A 22250-nucleotide genomic window follows, 5' to 3' on the forward strand; every position below is an offset into this window, starting at 1 on the left:
TGACGTTGTGCTCCAAGCATCCAACCAGCTACAGATCAGCTCCAGATGCTTTCTTGCTAAGCTGCAGCATTGGTTTCCCCTATGTGTACCCACCTCTAATTGCCAAAACTATTCAGAAGGGCCTTTGGGACAATACAAAGATAATCCTCATAACACCAGCCTAGCCTCAACGAGTGTAGAATCCATAGCTCACCAATCTGTCAATCCAGTCTCTGGTTCTATTGGAGATTTTGCCAATGCTCATTAATCAGAACAGCGGCCAACTCTGCTACCCGAACCTGCCTTTGCTGGCTTTCACAGAATAGATGTAGCTTCCTTATATAGGAGGTGGAGGACATACCAAAAGATCCTATAGTTTCAAGTGGAAGAGGTTCATGACTTGGTGTAGGACCAGCCATCTGAATCCCTTATCCTGTGGTCCAAAGGACTTGCTTCAATATCGCTTTTTCATCTCATTCTCAGATCGTAGCAATTCTTCAATCAACGTTCATCTCAGCACCATTGCAATGTATCACCAGAAGGTGGAAGGAGTTCCAATCTCTCTCCATCCTTTGGTATCCAAGTTAATAAAAAGGACTGTGGGTCAGTAAACCTTCAGTGCCTTAGGACCTCAATGTAGTCTTAGCTCAACTCGTGAAACCTCCTTTGGAATCTTTCAAATCAGTGGACTTTTTTCTCACCTGGAACGTGTTGTTCCTTGTGGCCGTTACTTCGGCACAAAGAGTAAACAAACTATAGGCGCTGGTTTCATATTCACTATATCTATAATTTTTTCACAATAGGGTGGATCTATAGAAAGTAGTGCTAAGTTTTATATTAATCAAGCTATTGTGCTTCCTAATTCTTTCCAAGACCACATATATACAAAAGGGAACTGGATCTTCCTTTCTTTTACTACAAGAGAGCATTGGCATAATTTTAAGGACGACTCAACCTCACTGTCAAGCTTAACTGTTTGCGTCCTTTGATTCCAATAGATTGGGATGGCAGTTGCCAAATGAACGCTATTCAATTAGTTAGTGGGCTGTATTGTACATTGTTATGCTTTAGCTGGTTTACAGATTACAAACTGTCAAGGCTCATCAAATAAGAGCCATGGCAACTTCAGCGGCCATCTCAAGGTCATGTCTATGGAAGACATCTGCAAAGCTGCTACTTTGTCATCTGTGCACATCTTCATATCCCACTACTGTTTGGAGACAATAAGTATAGATGAGCAGTTCTGCACAGCCTATTCACTCAGTAGTCCACACTCCACCTGGTGGGACCAGGTTGTCTTTAAGGGTTTCTGTAGTGCAACACTCAGCTTGGGACTCCCTACGCATAATGCCTAATTCAAGCCTGTTTGTCGACAAAAAACCGCAAATGTGCATAGCTGTAAACAGAGTTCTCTGTAGACAGCATGCACCCATTCTTAACACCCATCTGCCTCCCTGGAAAGCTGACCACCTTGCTAAAGCTTAAGCTCTGAAAGAGACTGAGGGGCTTAACAAGGTAGCTGTCAGATGATGTCACGCTGCACATATTGGCTAATTCATCCTGCTGTCTAAGGAGAAGCCTGTTTACAAGTAAACACACTTGAATCATCCGCAAATTCCTGGATATGTTCCTGGGCGGGGTTAGGTTGGCAAAGGCACCACGACATGGAGTTTTCCATTTTCAAAACCATACATGTTTTGGCTGGAAACAATACTCACAGAAAAGGAGGTTCAGACCTCTTCAGGTACTTTTTCCCTTAGCAATTTTCAAAAGTGAAAAGCAGTGCATACTTTTCCTTTGAAAACTGGTGCAAAGGCCACAGGTAACAATACCCATGGACTTTGCATCAAAATGCATATTTTTGAAAATTGCTCCACTATATCTGATTTCTAAGGATTTCCTCTGTATCACTCTTAATTGTTTCCATATTTTGGATATATTAGTAGGAGATTAGTTTCTTCAGTTCTCACTCTACTTGTCCTGCACTCAGCTCAGTTTCTGGGAAGCTTTTCTGAGAGCATTCTGAACTTGGGTTTCTTACTTTGGAATTTCTTTTCTGCCTCTAGAAAACATTTTCCACTCTCTTTGTACTTCTAATGGGAAGTCTAAAAACTGCCACTCCAGCTAAAGAATTTATAACTTGGGTCTGTCCTGATCTCTGTAGCTCACTATTCTGCCTACAGCAGCCTCAGGAAGGCAGCTAGTGTGGAGGGTTCTTTATGTTCCTTCTATAGAAATGTTGTCCACCTCTGCAGTTCTTTCAGCCAAATTGTTCACAACAAGGTCTACAATTCAGATAATATTCCTAACAGTCTGCTCACCAAATCCCTAACTCCAATTTGCTCAATTATTATATTAAACTTTATTTTGTTCCATTCTTTTAAACTGTCCCCAAATGGTCAAATCTTTGGTTTTCCCCTTTCTTCTGTTTTCTTGGGTTACAATTAGTAAGTGAAAGCTCCACTTTGATTTCATTTCGCCAAGTTTGTTGCCATTTTAATAAGGCTCTTGGGATTGCTCTGTCTTCCCTCCTGCTGGTTCCTTCTTCCTCTGGGTATAAACTATCATAAGACTGAAAAACTATTGCTGGCACTCTGATTTCTGTGCTACTGTTCATGTCCAGATTCTACCCAGCTTAATTATTGTAATGTCACTTACAATGGACTGCCTAGAAAACTGTTACACGTGTTTCAATTAATACAAATGCAGCTGCCAGAGTAATTTTTGGGTTGCCATATCATTCCCATACTGCTCCTACTTTAGTCTGCACTAGCTACTGATTTATTAATGCTTGAAAATGTTAAGTGAATGATCCTAATCTTTCAGGCAATTTATGGGATAGGATCTAAACCCTAAGGCAGCTAACAAGAAGGCTGAGATCAGAAGACAAAATGATGTTGCTTGTCCCTACTGAATATCAGATCCAGCTTAGTGATATTAGAGCAATAATTTTTTCATCTGATGGACCAGTTTTATAGAACTCATTACCTTTAGATTTAGGGCTGGAAAATGACTAGTTGGTCTTTAGGAAAAAGATAAAGGCCTTTTTCTCCCAACAAGTCTTTCAGCCGGCACATACGTGATTTGTTTATTTGCACTGAGCTGAGCCGTATTTTTGTTCTGTTGTATGTATCATATCATATGTATTTATTGTTCCTGAATGTTTTATTATGTATGTTTTTTGTTATCCGCTCTAAACATTTATATCCTGATGCAAATTATTTTAAAATAAAAATGAAAATAAAGAAAACAAACAGCACAAGATTGTATTGCCAATCCTCCTCATCCGGCAAGATTTGTTTCCTGTCTCCAAACTTCTGCAGCCTCTATATCTTAAGACTTAAAAAAAAAAAAAAAAGAATTGAAAGACCTTGATAAAGAACTGGAAGAATGGTCAAAGATCTGAAAAATGAGCATCATTGCTAAAGAGCATTAAATCATGCATTTGGGGTACAAAAATCAGCTAGCCATTTAGAAGGCCAAGAAGGGAAAATCATTAAATACAAAAATATAGGAGTAATCTTCTCAAGATGATCTGAAGATAGCTTTCCTTTTTCGTGCTGCTTCATTAAAAGGCTATCTGTAAGCTTGGCTGCATCAGGAGTTAGATCCCACCTTAAATATTGGGTTCAGTTCTGGAGGCCACATTAAGAGGATGGAAGCGCTTCAGAGAAGGGCTACTAAAATTCAGGACCTGCAACACAAACTCTACAAAAGGATTACTCTTTTACGTGCCTAAAACTGAAGTTACGCATGTAAAGTCATGAATCTAAATTTAAAAATGCAACAAAAAAATGTAATAAAAGGATCTGGAGAAAAATTTGCTCATGCATGCTACCAAATACTTGACAAACTAAGAAATTTTAGGAAGGTGAACTTTTCCAGAAAATAAGTTTCAAAGTTTCAAGGACAAGAGGTGATGATATGAAGCTAGAGGGAGGAAGGCTCTGAGGAATCATGAGAAAATACTGTACTGCTTTTATGAGAGGATGGTAGGTGACTGGAATAACTTACCAGCAGAATTCAAGCATGCTTGGGCCAGATATAAAAGACAGAGTTAAGAACAGCATTGGTAAGTTGCAGTATTGCAAAATGTACCCTTCGTTCAGAGCTGAGTCAAGAGGAAGGGTTATAAGGAGAAAACAACAGGCAGATAAAGGAAGCATGGCCTAGTGACACTGCAAGGTAACGGGGTTATTGTGTGGGAACCAGTAGGCTGAAATGCTCCAAAAACCAATCAGATTGATATTAGTTGGGTATCACAGGACTTAAGTGGTAGATGTTTGGGTCGTGGCCTTACTAGTTTTAGTAGCTGTGTAGATTATTGCAAAGCATGATGACAAGAAACAGAAAGGGGGAAAGATATTGGAATAAGCAAGAGAACATGTATGCTCACTTATCCAGGAGGATAGAGAACCAAAGCAGAAAACAAAAAGTGACTGGGATCAAGAACAATTTCAACAATTGCATGCACTGCCTCCATTGTATGCAAATCTATCTCTTGCATATTCATCGTGGATATTCTGAAAACTAGGCCTGTTTGTGGCTCTTCAGGACCGGAGTTGCCCACCCCTGATTTACTATGTTAGCCTTGCTTAGACATGCTCACACTTTAGTTGCTTCTTTTACCACAAATTTTAGCTTAATGTGTCGCCGCTCCCTATGTCCTATGATTTCCTAGATTTACATCACTCTTCTTAAGTACCTGTGTTAACAGACTTTAGATGGTATTCTAGCTGGCCCTGGGGCTTTGCAGGAATGCAATGATTTAATTGCTTCTTCTAGTTATAGAAAAATGGTCTAACAAGTAATTACTTGCTCTTCATCTGACACTTTTTAGCCTATTTTTCAAACGAAAACTAATTTATGTGGGTGTCTGTCCCCACCTGTCCCATCCACACCAAATTTGCAGAAAGTGTCAGGAGATCCTCAGAAGAGCCTTTGTTTATTCTGGCATGAGTGCACATCTCTGAGGCTCCATTAGCTCTGCATGGACCTTCTTGTTGAAACAAGATTTTCGATTCTTGAGCATTTTTCATAATACTTTATAATTCTAATGAGCATAGATGTTTATAAAATCAATAAAAAGGATTCATTTTTTGTTGGGATACTAAAACTGATGCCTTCAATAGTTGTATCATTGTAATAGATCTTGCTACAGATTACTCACTTGCGCGCGCCCCCCCCCCCCCCCCCCCCCCAGACATGCACTATAGCAGCTTCCCTAGTTTGCATCTTCAGTAAATTTAAGGTTCAGTTAATTCTATTCTGCATTATTTAAAAATAAAATCCTGTAGTGCAAAAGCAGTGAAGATCCTGAAGCTGTACAGGTCACGTATGAGTTTGTGCTAATCTGAGAAAACACCTCTTATGTACTGTACTGTGATTGGTAGGTGTGTACGGTTACAGCCATCATGGGTAAGATCTTACTCAAAATAAGCCTCTGGGCAAAAACATTAATAAAAGTTCTCACAGGTGTTGAATGAGCAGAAGCTGCATGGTGTTGAACACGTTTGCTGATAAGGGCAAAAGAATTTTCAAAATCCTGAAATTATAAAATTAAAAACAGAATTTAAGCAAATGGAAGTATGAAAAATTGGGAATACGCTTGTTTCACCCATAACAAATTAGAATGTTTCTCCCTCACTCTTCCCCCCTCCAACTTTTCCCCTAATCCCCCCCTTAGTAGGTACCCACCCTCTTCAAAACCCACTGCAGCCTGAGGACAGCTTTCCTGGCCTGCTTTTGCCATATTTTTCCATCCATCCATCGGTATGCATCTATATCTGCAAGATGTGTGTGTACAGACAGACAGTGAAGGGGCTAAATGTGCTTATGAAATGCACCTAAAAAAATCTGTATATAAATCATGCTAATATCCAAATATGATTTTGTATCCAGCCTTTTTAATCTTAGGCAGTTTTGGTATCCCATGTATTCCCTAAAATCTAGGGGGCAGATAAAAAACAAAACAAAAAACATAAACCTCTGACCTCCTAAATTTAGGCCTCTAAAGTAGACGCCCAAGTTTTCAGCTGAAAATTCACATAAATTTAGGTTCTTAAAAATTAAGCTCCTCGATTTAGGCCTGCTATTTATTTGCCTAGCTTTAGGGTCCTAAATTAGGTGCCTAGTTCTGAAAAAATCAGTGCTAAGCTCCGGTTTCCCTGCCCTAACTCCGCCCCTGTAATCACCCACTTTTTAGGCTCCTAATGTGTTTTCCTCCGGAGCACTAAGCCTAATAAATCCCAGTGTGCTTTCGTAGGATCACAATACGTTTTCTGCACTAGTATTTCAAATCTTCAGAGGGATAGCCATGTTAATCTGGTGTAGCAAAAATGACAAGAGATGGGTGGCACCTTATAGATTGGAGAAATTACTTACCTGATAATTTTGTTTTCCTTAGTATAGACAAATGGACTCAGGACCAGTGGGTTATGTGTTCCTCTGCTAGCAGATGGGAAACTGAGTCAGGTTTCAAAGCTGACTTCACCCTAGATATACCCCTGCAGTGACCTCAGCAGTATTCTCTTCAAAAAAGCCATTGTGGGCATATATATCAAAGAACTTGACTAGAATTTGGATACAACTTGACTAAACCCTTGGTTAACAAAACTTGATTTAAAAAAACTTGATTAAAAATTGGAGATTGCCAGTGTACTCAACCAACATAAGCATCAAAATCAGCCATATTGTGAATGCCCTGAACTAGGGGTAGGGCAAGGCTTACCCGTATTCATATGGAATAGAGGTTTGCCTCCTAGGCGATTCCTTAAGAACATAAGAAATTGCCATGCTGGGTCAGACCAAGGGTCCATCAAGCCCAGCACCCTGTTTCCAACAGAGGCCAAACCAGGCCACAAGAACTTGGCAATTACCCAAACACTAAGAAGATCCCATGCTACTGATGCAATTAATGGAAGTGGCTATTCCCTAAGTAAACTTGATTAATAGCAGTTAATGGACTTCTCTTCCAAGAACTTATCCAAACCTTTTTTGAACCCAGCTACACTAACCACATCCTCTGGCAACAAATTTCAGAGCTTTATTGTGTGTTGAATTTTCTCTGATTAGTCTTAAATGTGCTATTTGCTAACTTCATGGAATGCCCCCTAGTCCTATTATTCGAAAGTGTAAATAACCGATTCACATCTACTTGTTCAAGACCTCTCATGATCTTAAAGACCTCTATCATATCCCCCCTCAGCCGTCTCTTCTCCAAGCTGAACAGTCCTAACCTCTTCAGCCTTTCCTCTTAGGGGAGCTGTTCCATCCCCTTTATCATTTTGGTTGCCCTTCTCTGTACCTTCTCCATTGCAACTATATCTTTTTTGAGATATGGCGACCAGAAGTGTACACAGTATTCAAGGTTTGGTCTCACCATGGAGCGATACAGAGGCATTATGACATTTTCTGTTTTATTAACCATTCCCTTCCTAATAATTCCTAACATTGTTTGCTTTTTTGACTGTTGCAGCACACTGAGCCGATGATTGTAAAGTATTATCCACTATGATGCCTAGATCTTTTTCCTGGGTGATAGCTCCTAATATGGAACCTAACATCGTGTAACTACAGCAAGGGTTATATTGGCGCCTCTCCTGGGCAGCCATGGGTGGGATGCTGAGTCCATCTGTCTACACTAAGGAAAACAAAATTATCAGTAAGTTATTACTCCATTTCCTAGCACGTAGACAGATGGACTGAGGACCAGTAGGATGTACAAAAATTACTCCCGAACGGGGCGAGAGGCCACCCGTGGTCTAGTTAGCACTGCCCTTGCAAAGGCTACGTCCTCTCGAGACTGGATGTCCAGGTGGTAAAACCTGGAGGAGGTGTGCAGGGAAGACTACATTGCTGCTAGACAGATGTTGGCAGGTGACAATAGCTTAGCCTCCACCCAGTGGGCTCCCTACCCTCAGAGGCTCATGTCTGTCGTGAGGACGATCTAGCTCGATGGGGATAGGTTTATGCCCTTGCTTAGGTGGAATTCCTGTAGCCACCACTGGAGCCAAGAGCATACCTCCATTGGTAGGTGGGCGGTGAATCTAGTAGTCTTGGGGACAGTGGGTTCCAGTGTGACAGTAAGGAGCATTGGAGAGACTGCATGTAAGTCCTCGCCCCAAGTACTATTTCCAGTGTTGATACCATGAGGCTGAGGACCTGAAGATATTCCCACACCTTGGTGTGCATTGTGGTCGTCAATCAGCATACTTGGTCCATCAGTTTCCTCCTCCTCGGGGGAGGGAGGAAGACCTTGTTCTGCTTGGTGCTGAATCGGGCCCCCAGGTATTCTAAGGACAGGGGGGGCTTGGGGCTGCTCTTTTCCATGTTCATGACCCAACCAAGTACCTGTAGGAGGGACCTGACCCTGCTGGTCACCTGGAGGCTCTCTTCCACTGACTTTGCCCGGATTAGCCAGTCGTCCAAGTAGGGTTGCACCAGGATCCCTTCTTTCCTCAGTGCTGCTGCCTTGACCATCATAATTTTGGAGAATGTTCTGGGGGTGGTTGCCAGACCGAAGGGTAATGCCCGGAACTGGTAATGGCGGCCCAGTACCGCAAAGCGTAGGAAACTCTGGTGGTCTTGGACTGGAGTATGAAGGTAGGCTTCGGAGAGGTCCAGGAAGGTTAAGAACTCTCCCGGTTGCACTGCCATTATGACGAAGCAGAGAGTTTCCATGCGGACATGCAATTTCCCCAGGTGATTGTTGACTCTCTTGAGATCCAGGATGGGCTGGAATGAGCCCTCTTTCTTGGGCACGTTAAAATAGATGGAATAATGCCCCATATTTACTTGGGGTGTGGGTACTGGAGTTATAGCCGTCAGACTGAGGAGCCTTATCAGTGAGGATTCCACTGCCAGTTTCTTGAGCTGGGAGTGGCAAGGTGAAATCATGAACCTGTCATGAGGGATGCTGCGAAATTCCAGAGCGTAGCCTTCTTGTATGATGTCCAGTACCCATTTGTCTGACGTGATCTTGACCCACTACTGGTAGAAGAGGGAAAGTCGATCTCCTTTCTCCTCTTCTCGTGGATGGGTCGGCCCAACTTAATTGAGAAGCTCGGGTCGAGCCCGAGCCCAAACCTGTCCCTCTTTTGGGTTGCCGGTTCCAAAATGACCGAGTCCTCCCCGAGGGTTGAGGTGACTGGAACAATGGGTTTTTGTAGGGCCGGAAGCGCTGGGAGCCCCTGGTCCGACCCCTCAAGGGAGAGGGGCACTGAGACCTCTTTTTCCTGTCATCTGGTAGTCGGGGCACTGGAGATTCACCCCACTTACTGGCTAGCTTCTCCAACTCGCTTCTGAATAGGAGGGATCCCTTTAAGGGCATCTTTGTGAGGTCCACCTTAGACGTTGTGTCTACTGACCAGTTCCGCAACCATAGCTGTCTTCTGGCCGCCCACCACTGAGGCTACTCCTCTGGCCGAGGTACGCACTAGGTCTGAGCTTGCATCTATCAGGAAGGCTGTGGTGGGTTCAATCGCGTCTCCGGCGTGCACCCCAGAGCTATCTGCCTCTCTCGCGAGGAGCAAGCAGAAGCGAGCCACCAGGGCACTGCAGGAAGGGATTTGCAATGTCATTGCTATCACGTCGAAGGCTTGCTTAAGGATGGATTCTAACCACCTATCGTGAGCATCCTTCAAAGCCGCTCCTCCCTTAACAGGGATGGTTGTTTGCTTCAAGACAGTGCAGACCATGGCGACCACTTTGGGGAAACGCAGGTGTTCCTTGACCGCTGGGTCCAGAGGATACAAGGCTTCCGAGGCCTGACCTCCTTTAAAGCTTGCCTCTGGGGCATCCCATTCCAGGTCAATTAACTCCTGGATGACTTCCAGCATTGGGAAGTAGCAAGAAGCTTTACGAAGAGACACCAGGATGGGGTTCTTCTTTGGCTCTGCCATAGGGTCCGTGCATGGAACTCCCAGAGTCTTCAGAGTCTGGGAGACTAGTGCCGGTAATTCATCTCTGTGGAAGAAATGAAGCACGGTCTGGTATGGTTCCAGGCCTGGAGGGATTTCTCAGTCCTCCAGTGGATCCCCGTCATCATCCGTGGAATCTGGGTTCCTGTCAGGGATAGGGGTGGCATGTCTCGTGGCCTGCAGGCAGGGCCAGGAGAGCGAGGCCTCCCCCCGTTGGGGCTCAACTCTGGCAGGGACCGGCACTGACTGCGCTTGAACAAAGGCTTGGAAGCCATGAAATAAATTCCAACCAAGAGAAGGCCGCCAGATCCATATTTGTCCCAGGAGGAACCGGGATAGGAGCCCCTGAACTGCTCTCTCCCGGGGAGGATGCAGTCCCAGAACTGCTCAGGTCCGGGGAGCTATCAGAAAAGGTCGCGGCCGACCTGTCCTCCAACTGGGATGGGCTGGGCTTGGAGGATTTTTGAGAATCCAGCCTTCCCTTGGCCTCCTCACAGTGCTGACACAGGCAGGATTCCAGGTCAGACTGTGCAGCTCTAATATGGCAGGCCACGCAGAGAGAGTGCTGCCTGAGCAATAGCCTGTGTGGTCTGTGCGTTTTGCTGGTTATTGTATATTGTGCGCACACTGACTCACCTCGGCATGCTTATTGTGTAAGCATCGGTTGTGCCTGAAGTTATGCACGTAGTTATGCACAAAGTTATGTGAGCAGCTATGTGCGTATTTACGTGCACGTTAGGTGCACAAAAGGCTGGCCTGCACCACTCGTACATCGTGGCCGAAGGGGGAAAATGGCGCCGCACCAAACTGTGCGCAAGATGGTGCCGCCGCGGATTGCCACGTGGAGAGTTGACAGAGCCGAAAACGAGGCCTAGCCCATCAGTGGGGCTGCTCAACCCGCTCGTAACCCCCTTCCTTCGCCTGAACAGAGACCGGGAACGAAGTTGGTATGGCGTGCCGAGCAAGGAGATTGGAGGAAAGACTACCGAAGCCCTTCCATGTCTCTGGATCGGAGAAGTTCTTCTCTACTTACCTGGTCTCAGCACTTACCGGCCAAGTACAGAGACTGTCTCCGGCTGCGGTGGGAGAGGTCTTTGGCCTTCACCGCCACGCTCGGCTTCTTCACCCGCTGCCTTTCAGCTGCTTCAGCAGTTAAGTCCATGCCGGGAACCGGCTACCGGACCAAGGCACACCTCTGAGGGATCTCGGAAATTGCCTCAGGAAATCCCAACTGGGGGAAGGACCCTTAGGTGTCACCTCAGGACAGTGGGGCTCGATCTTCTTTTAAAGTTTAGGTAAAAATTTCTTTGTTTGTGCTGCAATCCTGCTAACACCGTGCTACTGTGGGGATAGCGTCCGCATCTGCTAGGAGACGGAGAGATACTGAAGGGCTGAGGTCACTGCAGGGGTACATCTAGGGTGACATCAGCTTTGAAACCTGACTCCATCTCCCACCTGCTAGTAGAGGAACACTTAACTCACTGGTCCTGAGTCCATCTGGCTACATTGTAGGAAATAACCAATTTATTGAGGCATGAGCTTTCAAGGACAGAGTCCACTTCATTTTTCGTGTATCTACATTGATATACTGAGAGGATGTCATCATTTTCATTGGGGAATTACTACTTTTTCCAGTTGGGGAAAAGTCCCAGAAGTTTTTCCTGATACTTTGGGCTTCCAGCTCAACTGAACTGGCTTTATAATAGGTTACAGTGCCATGAGCCTTCATTCACAACTACCTAGAGAATTTTCCCTCTTACTTTACATCTATCTCATTACCTAGTCATGCAGTAACACTTCTTGACCAGGGGCCATGCACCAGAGCTCCTCTGTAGTCATAGGTGATAAATCTGGCCACTAGCTGACAATACTATGTGATGACTAACTCCTTCCCTCTTTCCTCCCCCCTTAGGAGCTGCGAACACTGCCTTTGCAGTCTCTTCAGCCTCAGCTGATCCAGGGAGCATGGTCTTGGCCTAGGAAATTGAACCCTGGTCCTCCGGCTGGCCTCTAATTACTGCTTTTAAAATAAATATTGACTGTGGGGAGAGTGAGGATTGGAGCCTATACCATTGGTACTATCTTAAGGCTCTGACGAATCTGCGGTGATGTCATTGGGTTTGTCAAGGCTCTGAGCCTTGCGATGTTATCGGAGGCAGTAGGGTTGGAGCCCATACCATCGGCGCTACCTTAAAGCCCTGCTGATCCCACAATGGATGCGCACCGCTGACACCATCCAGCTGAGTCAAGTATTATTTAAGAACTGTGCCTTGCAGTGCGCTGCTGCCAACGCATCAAAACTATGCACCAAAGGGGAGTGCTCAAAGGACAATTTTTGTCTTAAGGTTCATCATTTTAGCTTTAGCCCATGGATTGTCATGGGAAAGAAGAGGAAGGGTAGTGTTCAGGCTTTCCCATCTAAGTCAAATACTTCCTCTTCTCAGGTAATAGAAGGACCAAGAGGCACGCCATGAAGTTAGCAAGTAGTCATTTAAAACAAATTGAAGAAAATTATTTTTCACTCGGCGCACAGTTAATCTCTGGAACTCATTGCCAGAGGATGTGGTTACAGCAGTTAGTATAACTGGGTTTAAAAAAGTTTTGGAAAAATTCATAGAGGAAAAATCCATAAACTGCTGTTAATTAATAAGCAATAGTAGCTTGTGATTTATCTAATGTTTGAGTACTTGCCAGGTACTTGTAACTTGGATTGGCCATTGTTGGAAACAGGATACTGGGCTTGATGGACCCTTGGTCTGGCTCAGTATGGCATATCTTATGTTCTTGTTCTAAAAGATTAAAATTTAAGATTCTTCCATTTTTCCAGTTGTTCCCTAATTACATCTCTGGAAATGATGAAGAAGTTTTACCTTGACCATTTAAAAATGTCTAAAGATCCTATTCCTCCAATTTCAAAAGTTATTTTTATTTTCCTGATCGTGAGAAAGTAGTTACCCTCAGGGATGTCATGGCTAAAGTTGAGGTACCATCTGATAATTTTGATCTTGCAGGTTTTTTGGAGCAATCACAATCAAAAGTAAGAGAACTACTTTATTAGTTACATTTATACAGGAGACAGATAAACAACGTACTATGGAATTGTTTTTTTGGGTTAAAGGTTTTTCTTTTTTAGGGCAAAATTCCAGTATTTCTAGATGTTAAGGAAACATAACAAAGAAGCAAAGATACAAAAAGTGACTGCTCTTGGTGCAAGTTTCTTGTTAAAATTCCCATGTAAGTATGTTGTGAAATTAGGAGGCGTTAAATATATTTTCTTTGATCCCACACAACTGAAAGGTATTTTTCAAAATAAATGTACCAGATGTCTCTTTTTTAATTTATTTTCATTTAAATTCCTCCCCAATTGTGGCCTAAATAATGGTAATTAGATTGTGTTAACATTATCTTGAAATTTTTTCTTTTTGATTTATTACCTTTATATAATAACAGTACTTTGTGTATCAAAGTTCTTTTGATCTGTTTTATTTGAAAACCAGTAAAGAAATTACACTAAAAAAAATACATACTGGTTGCTATTAGCCTCTGAAGCCAATAAGAAATTGATCTTGTTCATGTTCTTAATATTTCAAAGAGAGGGCATCTCTACTGGTGAGGCACCTGTCTTTGGCATGTTAAAAGGAGACTTCAGATATTCCTCCCTGTATGGCTGTCATGCCTATGCCTCTGTTACTGCCGGCATAACTGGTTAAGGAAGTGACTGGATACTAATGTTTCTTTATGATCTGACTTGTGAAAGATACTAGAAACCATTCAAATGTAATGTTTTGGTTAGTACTTATGAGTGCACCAATGCCCCACACTCACACACCTGTAATAGAATTGACTGGTCTATGTCTGACAAGCTTGGCTTAGGATGTATTCAGACGGGAGGCTTTTCTTGTACTCTGTATTCTGACACTGACTTCACATCACATGACATAAGAACATTCCATACTGGGTCAGACCAAGGGTCCCAACAAGCCCAGCATCCTGTTTCCAACAGTGGCCAATCCAGGCCATAAGAACCTGGCAAGTACCCAAAAACTAAGAAGATCCCATGCTACTGTTGCTAGTAATAGCAGTGGCTATTTTCTAAATCAACCTAATTAATAGCAGGCAATGGACTTCTCCTCCAAGAACCTATCCAATCCTTTTTTAAACACAGCTTTACTAACTGCACTAACCACAACCTCTGGCAACAAATTCCAGAGTTTAATTGTGTGTTGAGTGAAAAAGAACTCTCTCAGATTAGTTTTAAATGTGCCCCATGCTAACTTCATGGAGTGCCCCCTAGTCTATTATCCGAAAGAGTAAATAACTGTTTCACATTATCCCGTTCTAGACCTCTCATTATTTTAAACACCGCTATCATATCCCCCCCTCCGCCGTCTCTTCTCCAAGCTGAAAAGTCCTAACCTCTTTAGTCTTTCCTCATAGGGGAACTGTTGCATTCCCTTTATCATTTTGGTCGCCCTTCTCTGTACCTTCTCCATTGCAACTATATCTTTTTTGAGATACAGTGACCAGAACTGTACACAGTATTCAAGGTGCAGTCTCACCATGGAGCGATACAGAGGCATTATGACATTTTCCATTTTATTCACCATTTCCTTCCTAATAATTCCCAACATTCTGTTTGCTTTCTTGACTGCTGCAGCACACTGAACAGATGATTTCAATGTATTATCCACTATGACACCTAGATCTCTTTCTTGGGTGGTAGCTCCTAATAAGGAACCCAACATTGTGTAACTATAGCAAGGGTTATTTTTCCCTATATGCATCACCTTGTACTTATACACATTAAATTTCATCTGCCATTTGGATGCCCAGTTTTCCAGTCTCAGAAGGTCTTCCTGCAATTTATCACAATCTATACAACAACTGTGAGAACAGAAGGAGTAAACACCCTCTGTGGGGAGGGAGTTCTCACCCTGGACCATGTTTTGGGAAATTGTGTATGTCTCTCAAAACATGCTTCAGATGAGCTGATGAAAGAGGCATAACAAAAAGGCATGGGAGGCAGATGACAGAGGGACAAACCGTGAAAGAGAATCCTTAGCTGACAGATATGATTGGGCCATCCTAACAATCATAGGAAAGCATTTGTATTATATTATTGCAACTATTGTCTTTGCTGCTGCTGCATATTATTTCTGCTGCACTGCTTTTAGAAGCGTAACCTAGCATTAACAACAAACACACTGGTACCTACAGTTGTGCTAACCATGGCTTTGTGTTTTCTCACATAGAAGATCCTACCAGGAAGGGAGCCTGCGGGATACTGACTTCATTTGTGCTGAGGGCGGCAGATCCTGTGGAGAGGTGCCCACAGGATACCAGCCCAGTTTGTGTTTCACAGTAGCGGATCTCACCTGGGATGCTGCCTGGGGGATATTGGCCCTTTGAGTCCTTGTGCTTTGCCACAGTGAACCTATTAAACACACAAACTCCCAGTTCCATGGGATCAATTTATATCTAAATAAAACATTTATAGGCCGTCTATGACCACAGCTGTAAGCTGTATACATAATAAAAAAAACATACATAAGCAATTAAAAAAATAAGACGAGGCAAACATAAAATAAAACAAAACAAATGAAACAAAAAAAACTTGAGCCCATATTGAGAATCATGCTACCACCCATCAGCTTATTAAGCATCATCCATAAATGCCATTTGAAACAAATAAGTTTTCAGCATTTTCTTCAACGTTTTTGAGGAAGAAGTCAGGCATAAGGCTTCCAGCAGCAAGTTCCACAAAATTGGACCCACCACCGAGAATATCCTGTCACAAATAGCAGCCAGTCAAGCACAGAGGACCAAAAAGACATCTAAAAGTTCCCTTTGCAGTGACCTCAAAACTCGAGTAGGATTGTAAATTTGTAACATTGAGTTCATCCAAGGTAGAGCATCTGTACCAAGCATTTTGTGGAGAAGAAAAGGAACTTTAAATTGGATCCGCCATGTAACTATTAACCAGTGCAGCTCCTTCAAGACAGGAGTGTGATTATGAACTCTCCTGTCAAGCCCTGATATTAGATGTGCAGCTGAAGTGCCTGCAATGCAGATGTAGTAAGCCAATAAACAGTGAGTTGCAATAATCAAGACTAGGAAGAATTAGAGCCTGAGAGAACAAAGAGAAGCCTTAAATTGTAACTGTTTGGGATTTGCATGAGATAAGGCAACTAGAAGAGTAAAAATGTGACTATTGAGATGAAACTGACAATTCTGCAGAAGTATTGATCCAAGAATTGCCACCACATTTTAGGCAAAAGTACTGCATAGCATGCTAATCTCTAAGAAAAAGACAAATTCAGGTTTCATGTCCATCAATATTTGCCATCTCTTATTTGACTTCTCACTAGGGTACAAATGGTTTTAGTAACATACACCCCTACCCAGCAGACTCTTGATTGAGCCTCCAACCAATTTCTTAAAGACCATCAGATCACTTTCAGAAGGAAGCAACTTTCCATCACTACTGACACGAGCTAGACTGAAGGCAACAGATTCTGCAAGCTTGTGTCAATGAGTAATTCAGCCCCCATCACCTCCCAGAAAGATAAAACAAAATTTAAACACGTAGACAAAGCTGTAGAAGTCCATCACGGCATCATGATTCCCTCTCATCTCTGACTTTCATTTCTAGAGATCTGTAAGACAGGTGATACTAGATCATGCCAGTCAGTGAACCAGGCAATGCTGCCAAGCTAGAAGTCTACGGCTGGTCAAGGACGTGGCATTACACTTACATGAAGTTCAGCACAGGCTGTCCCACGTGAGAGATCTGTACCTCTTCTATATAATTAAAGGGCTGGATGGTAGGGAAGACTCCGTCCCCAGGGGGCTCCGATACCCAGGTTCCCAGCATCCAAGCCAGGGGCTCCAGCATAGGGTTGAGCAGAGGCATTTCTGAGGATGAAAGAGAAGGGACATGAAATAAAAAAGGCTACAGGTACAACCACATTCCAAACAGACAAGAATGATATTTTTTTTGCATTTGTAAATATATCTGTGAAATATATAAAAATGTTATGAAAAGTTCTGGTTGCATGTAAAAACAACCCGTGATGCCCAGAGATTGATCATTACTGCAAATTAATGCAATTACAATGGATTTTGTTCCATCACTATATTTGAAAGGAACCGTACCATTGCTCATGTTCACTGATCAGAACTCAGCAATAAAAGACTATTCATGCCTCTGCTGCTAAGACTTGCATCCTTTTGTGTAGTTGCTTGTATCAGATCCATGCACTCAATATAAGCAGCACACAGGTAATATACAAGCGTCACCCCCAAGTTCCCTCCCCAGGGCTCCCTCCATGCCCACCTCAACCAACAGATTTCCTACATACCCACCACCAATACTGCAAACTGCAGCTCCATATAAACGTTATTAACCTTCCCGAGACTCCCTAGATGGGCCACACTTCCCTGCCAGAACTCTCTACACTTCTTCTCATGTGTAGGGAGTTCTGCCAGAGATCATAAACATTCATCATCTTCTACCAAGGATCACTCCATGTCTTCAGGATCCTGCCAGGGTTAATTCATGCCCTCTGACTGCTGGCAGTGCTTAATGCATACCTCTTCTCTCTGTGACCACCGCCAGGACTTAAGGCATATCTTCTTCTGGCCCCTACCAAGCCTCATTATAAGATCAGTTTCTTCTGCAAGGGCTCACTGCATGTCCTCTACTTCCCCTAATTGACTTACCATAATACCCATCTGCAGGGCTCTGTGTCCAATATTCCCTGCCAGGACTCAGCTGAAAATAAGTATTTTCTTAAATAAATGAATATTGCACAGTCACTGATGATTAGCATATATCTTTTATTATGTTTGCCTCTCCTGCCTTGTAGTAGAACCGATCAGACAAACCTAAATCTGGAAGGTAAGTGCTCTCCACTCCTCCACACACTTTAAAAAATGTGTGTTTAGAAAAAATTTATTACAGTGTGAAATATATGAAAAAGTGATAAAATGGGCATATAGGGGCTTAAGAGTAGATCTTTCCACAAGATGACCTTTACTCCTTTAAACTGAAGGGGGGGTGGCTACACAGAGTGTTTTCACTGCCCCACCTCTCAAAAAAAAGTTCAGCTTATTACATGTCTTAAGCTTACAACCGGAGACTTGTTTACATCCTGCAAACTAGGGCGTGCAGATGAAAGTCTGCCCTACAGAAATCCAGCAGCAACATCCCACGGCTTTTCTAACCCAGTTTAAAGAAACATTGGACCCTCTCCCTTTACACTTTGTGCAAAGCCTGCTCTTGCCTGGGGAACGTCCTCCTTCCACCTGGAGGGGCGGAGAGAAGTGCTGGAGCACCTTCAGATGGGGATTGGGTTACAGAATTCTGACACCTTACCACCATAACAGCCTAGGGAAACCTCAGATGTAAGCGTGCCCTGAAACACATACTCTTCAGCACAACCTTGTTTACACACCTGAACTGAGATTTCGCACCGAAGGTACAGAACTATACCTGCACTTGCAGCACTGCTGCTGGTCATGGTCTCCTAGGCAGTTTTCAATATTAGATTTTTATTTTTTTTTAAACAAAACAAATCTTGTTTGACAGAGAAATATCCTTCTCCAACTCTCCCCAGTCACCAGGAAATGCTTTCCACAGTTTGTTTGGCAAGGAGAAAATAAATGCATAGGAAGTGATGTCATACAAAGCAGGAAAGATTTTCTAAAGATACCTGGGAACTGTAGTTTTATGGAAAAGAAATGATGAAAAACTAAATTAGAAAAGATAGGTGCAGGAAAGAAAATAGGAGTTGTGCAAACTGAGAGGGCTCTTTTTTTTTTTCAATATCTGAAAGGCTGCTTGTGTGGATCAGATAATGGGGGTTTTACTTAACGCAGGTGTTGAAAACTGGAGTCCCTGCTAGATGCGGTAAGCTAACAGAATGCAAATCAAACAGGACTTTAAAAAGCGCACTAAATGAAAAAAAGCATGCTAAATTGTGAGTTAACCCGAAAAATCTACACTAATGCAGAAAAGTGCTTTATAACAGGAGTAAGGAGGTAAGTGTTTGAAACTGGAAGGAGTATAACCAAAATGAGTTTGCCTGCAAGACTGGCACCAAGCATTCCGATTTGGGCACAATCTCACATACAAGGCTACTGGGCAAGGCATGCCAAGTAAAATGAAAGGGTAAGCTCTCTAGGGCAGGCACCTACAGCCAAACAATAGGGACTTTGGTGCTGTACAACCCTAATAACTGTAGTTGCTCATTCTCGAGAGCTTTTTCTTTGCTTTCACTTGGCATGCCTTGCACGTGAGATTGTACCCAAGTTGGGATGCCCAGTGCCAATCTTGCACGCAAGGCCATTTTGGTCACACTCCAACTTCAAACACTTACCTCCTTACTCCTGTGTTCTGTTAACTTCTTAGCCTGAAATGGAGTAAAGGTTAACTCACATTTCTGGTGGCCATGATATTCTAATTGCTGTGCCCATAGGGCACGTCGGGCATCGCAACAGAATAACTCTGGCCATCAAAAACGTGATTTTACACCACCTCCGCGCTCTTGAGCTTGCATCTAGAGCTAAACAAAACAAACTCTCTTGAGCAGGCACCTTCAAGCACTTTGGTATTGTGCATCCTGACGTTGACATACTGTTCTGCTGTAGGTGCCTTCCCCAGAAAGCTTACACATTGTTCAGCTGCAGATTCCAGCCCCAGAGAATTTACTTTGGAAATTTAAGTCATTCCTGTGTCTGAGGTAGAGTATTCCACCGAGGTGGGCACAACAGACAAAAACTGAGTTTATTCCACCTCAGACTCAGGCGTTACATTTTCAATGCAAGCTCACCGAGGCAGACACCAGTCACAGGATTTCTTTATTTTCCTAAACTAGCTGGACAGTATGCACACAGTGCTAAAATGTGTACTGTTCAATTGTTTGTACTCACCCAGACGGCCTATGCTTTGTTCATCTAGCTGTTGCTGCCTTCCCTGGAGAGTTTATTCTTTTATTTAAATTTGTCATTCCTTGTCAAAAAATAGCCTTGAATGAGAGACTATGCCCACAAATTGGGATGCATAGCACAATATCACATGGAATGCCATTTTGGCAAGGCAAGAAAAATCAAAGCATAAGCTCTCTGGGGTGAGCACCTTCAACAGACAAGTATGCATTTTGGTCCTCTGTTCAACTGTAGGTGCCCCCAAGAGTTTATGCTTTGTTAAGCTAGCTGTAGGTGCCCAGCCCTGAAAATGTATGCTTTGATTTTACTTGCCTTTCCTTGCCAAATTGGCCTTAGATGCAATAATTTGCTCTCTGGAAAGGGCACTTACAGCTAACTGAACAAAGTGTAAGCTCCCAGGAGCGGATATGTACAATTAAACAGTATGCAAGTCAGGATACACAGCCCTGCTATACTGTTCAGTTGCAGGTGCCTTCCCAGAGAGTTTACACTTCTGAAAATTAAACTCCTGGGCTGGGTCTGAGGTGGAGGAAATGCACATTTCCGGTGACCCAAGTTGTTCTATTGCTCTGCTCAGTCTGATAATGCGGGCATCCAGGACATCACTCGCTCACATCCGTCCTTTTACACTCCAAATAAATATAACAGACAACAGATTTTTGGGTTAACAGGGCCGCAGCTTTAATAAAACCTGGAGGCCCGAGCCCCTGAGTTAACATTACAATTTCAAACAACAAACCAACCTAATCGTCCGCCACTCCTCGAGCAAGACTATCCTCACCAGCCACTCGGCTCGTCCCCACACAGAGTTCAGACCCCCACTGCCTGCCAGCAAGGAGCCAACCCGGTGGACCCCTGCCGCCAACCAGCAAGGGAGCCAGGCCAGGAGAATCCCGCCGCCTGCCAGCAAGGAGCCTGCCACCGACAACTACCCCGGTTGTCCGCCATTCTCAAATTGCCACATAAATCCATCTTATCAGATACCCCATGTATAAGCAGTCTCGGCTCGGGCCATCCGCACACCTGCCGTTCCCCTACCGCTGCGACAACAAGACCACCACCAAATACAATCAAAACAATAGAAGGGCGGGTGGGAGGGAAAAACGGCTGGCTCTCGGGCAAGTCGCGGCGAAGTGCAAGGCAGACGACGCGCTTGCCCCGAGACTCCTCCTACTGACAGCTGCCCCGTGCTGGCCGACCAATCCTGGCCGGCCAGCACGACAGCCGCTTTCCTAACTTGCCAATCCCTGCTCACTGCCCGCGGGGTAAAGTCTCCCCTAACTGAACCCCTCCCAGCCTGACCTAACTGACTCCCCCCCCCCCCCCTTTTCCCTGCATTACCTTGGCCAACTGGACACAGGGTCTGGCTGACCTCCCATAAAATCAGCTAGACACTACCCCACCAGGCACACCAATAGTTTAACATGGGCCACCAGAAATGTGAGTTAAGTTTGGCTCCTGCTTTGATCCAGGAGTTTAATTTCCAGTGTTATGAAAATATGTTTTAAGATATTTGCCCTTTACAACACCTCTCTGCACTGCTGAGGAATAGCTAATGCCTTCTTTTACATGGGATTTGCATATACCTACACTAATCTTAGTGCTAGTTTTTGCTCCTGTTTTAGCACACATTTTTAGGATTTAAAACCCCTATTGCATAACAAGAGTTAACTTACCTCAGAAAAATTGATAATAAAAAAAGGAGTAAAACCCTGTGCTGTCGTTAGCCTGCCTTATTACATCAGCCCCAATGTTCTTACCACAAAACATGGAGAAGAAGCAAAAGGGCATAAGCTAAGCTAAACATGACTGGAAAGATTTACTCCAAAGGCATTATCTACCTCCAGCATTTGTGAGGAATGAAATGTACTTTTGTTGCTGACCCACCCCAAAATAAATTCTTTTTAAGAGTAGTGTGTCAGAATATATGGCAAGTGCATGCGTGGATAATCCAGAGGTTCCCAAAGCTGTCCTGGAGGACCCCCAGGCAGTCAGGGTTTTAGGGTATCCACACTATGTATGAGATAAATTTGCATGCGGTGGAGGCAGTGCATGCAAATCTCCCTCATCCATATTCATTTTGGGAATCCTGAAACCCTGACTGGCTGGGGGTCTTCTAGACAAGGTCTGGGAACCACTGGTATAATCCATGGTTACTTAGAGCATGGTACTCTAGTGGCCCCTAATGGCACGTTTTGGTAATTTTAGCTGCTATAAAAAGGTATGCTCCATTGGAGGCTCTAGAGCAGTGGTTCCCAATCCTGTCCTGGGGACCCCCCCCCCCCCCCAGTCAGGTTGGATATCCACAGTGAATATGCATGATGCAAATTTTCTCTCATGCATATTCATTGTGGATATCCTGAAAACCTGACTGACTGGGGGGTCCCCAGGACAGGGTTGGGA

General features: G+C 43.7%; 1 protein-coding gene across 7 annotated transcripts in view; it reads right to left on the reverse strand.

The window, feature by feature from the left end:
- The window catches only part of THAP4 (THAP domain containing 4), a 150394-nt gene that overhangs the window by 57684 nt on the left and 70460 nt on the right, over positions 1-22250 (reverse strand). For 6 of the 7 annotated variants that reach the window (XM_029616339.1, XM_029616337.1, XM_029616344.1 and 3 more), the window contains one exon: positions 16655-16814. In XM_029616339.1, the coding sequence (XP_029472199.1) occupies positions 16655-16814 (160 nt within the window). Of the gene's footprint in view, positions 1-16654; positions 16815-18393; positions 18549-22250 lie in introns of those variants that run through there. The other variant, XM_029616343.1, reaches the window with a different exon arrangement.

This window comes from Rhinatrema bivittatum, chromosome 9 (assembly GCF_901001135.1).
Source record: "Rhinatrema bivittatum chromosome 9, aRhiBiv1.1, whole genome shotgun sequence".
NCBI classification, from domain to species: Eukaryota; Metazoa; Chordata; class Amphibia; order Gymnophiona; family Rhinatrematidae; genus Rhinatrema; species Rhinatrema bivittatum.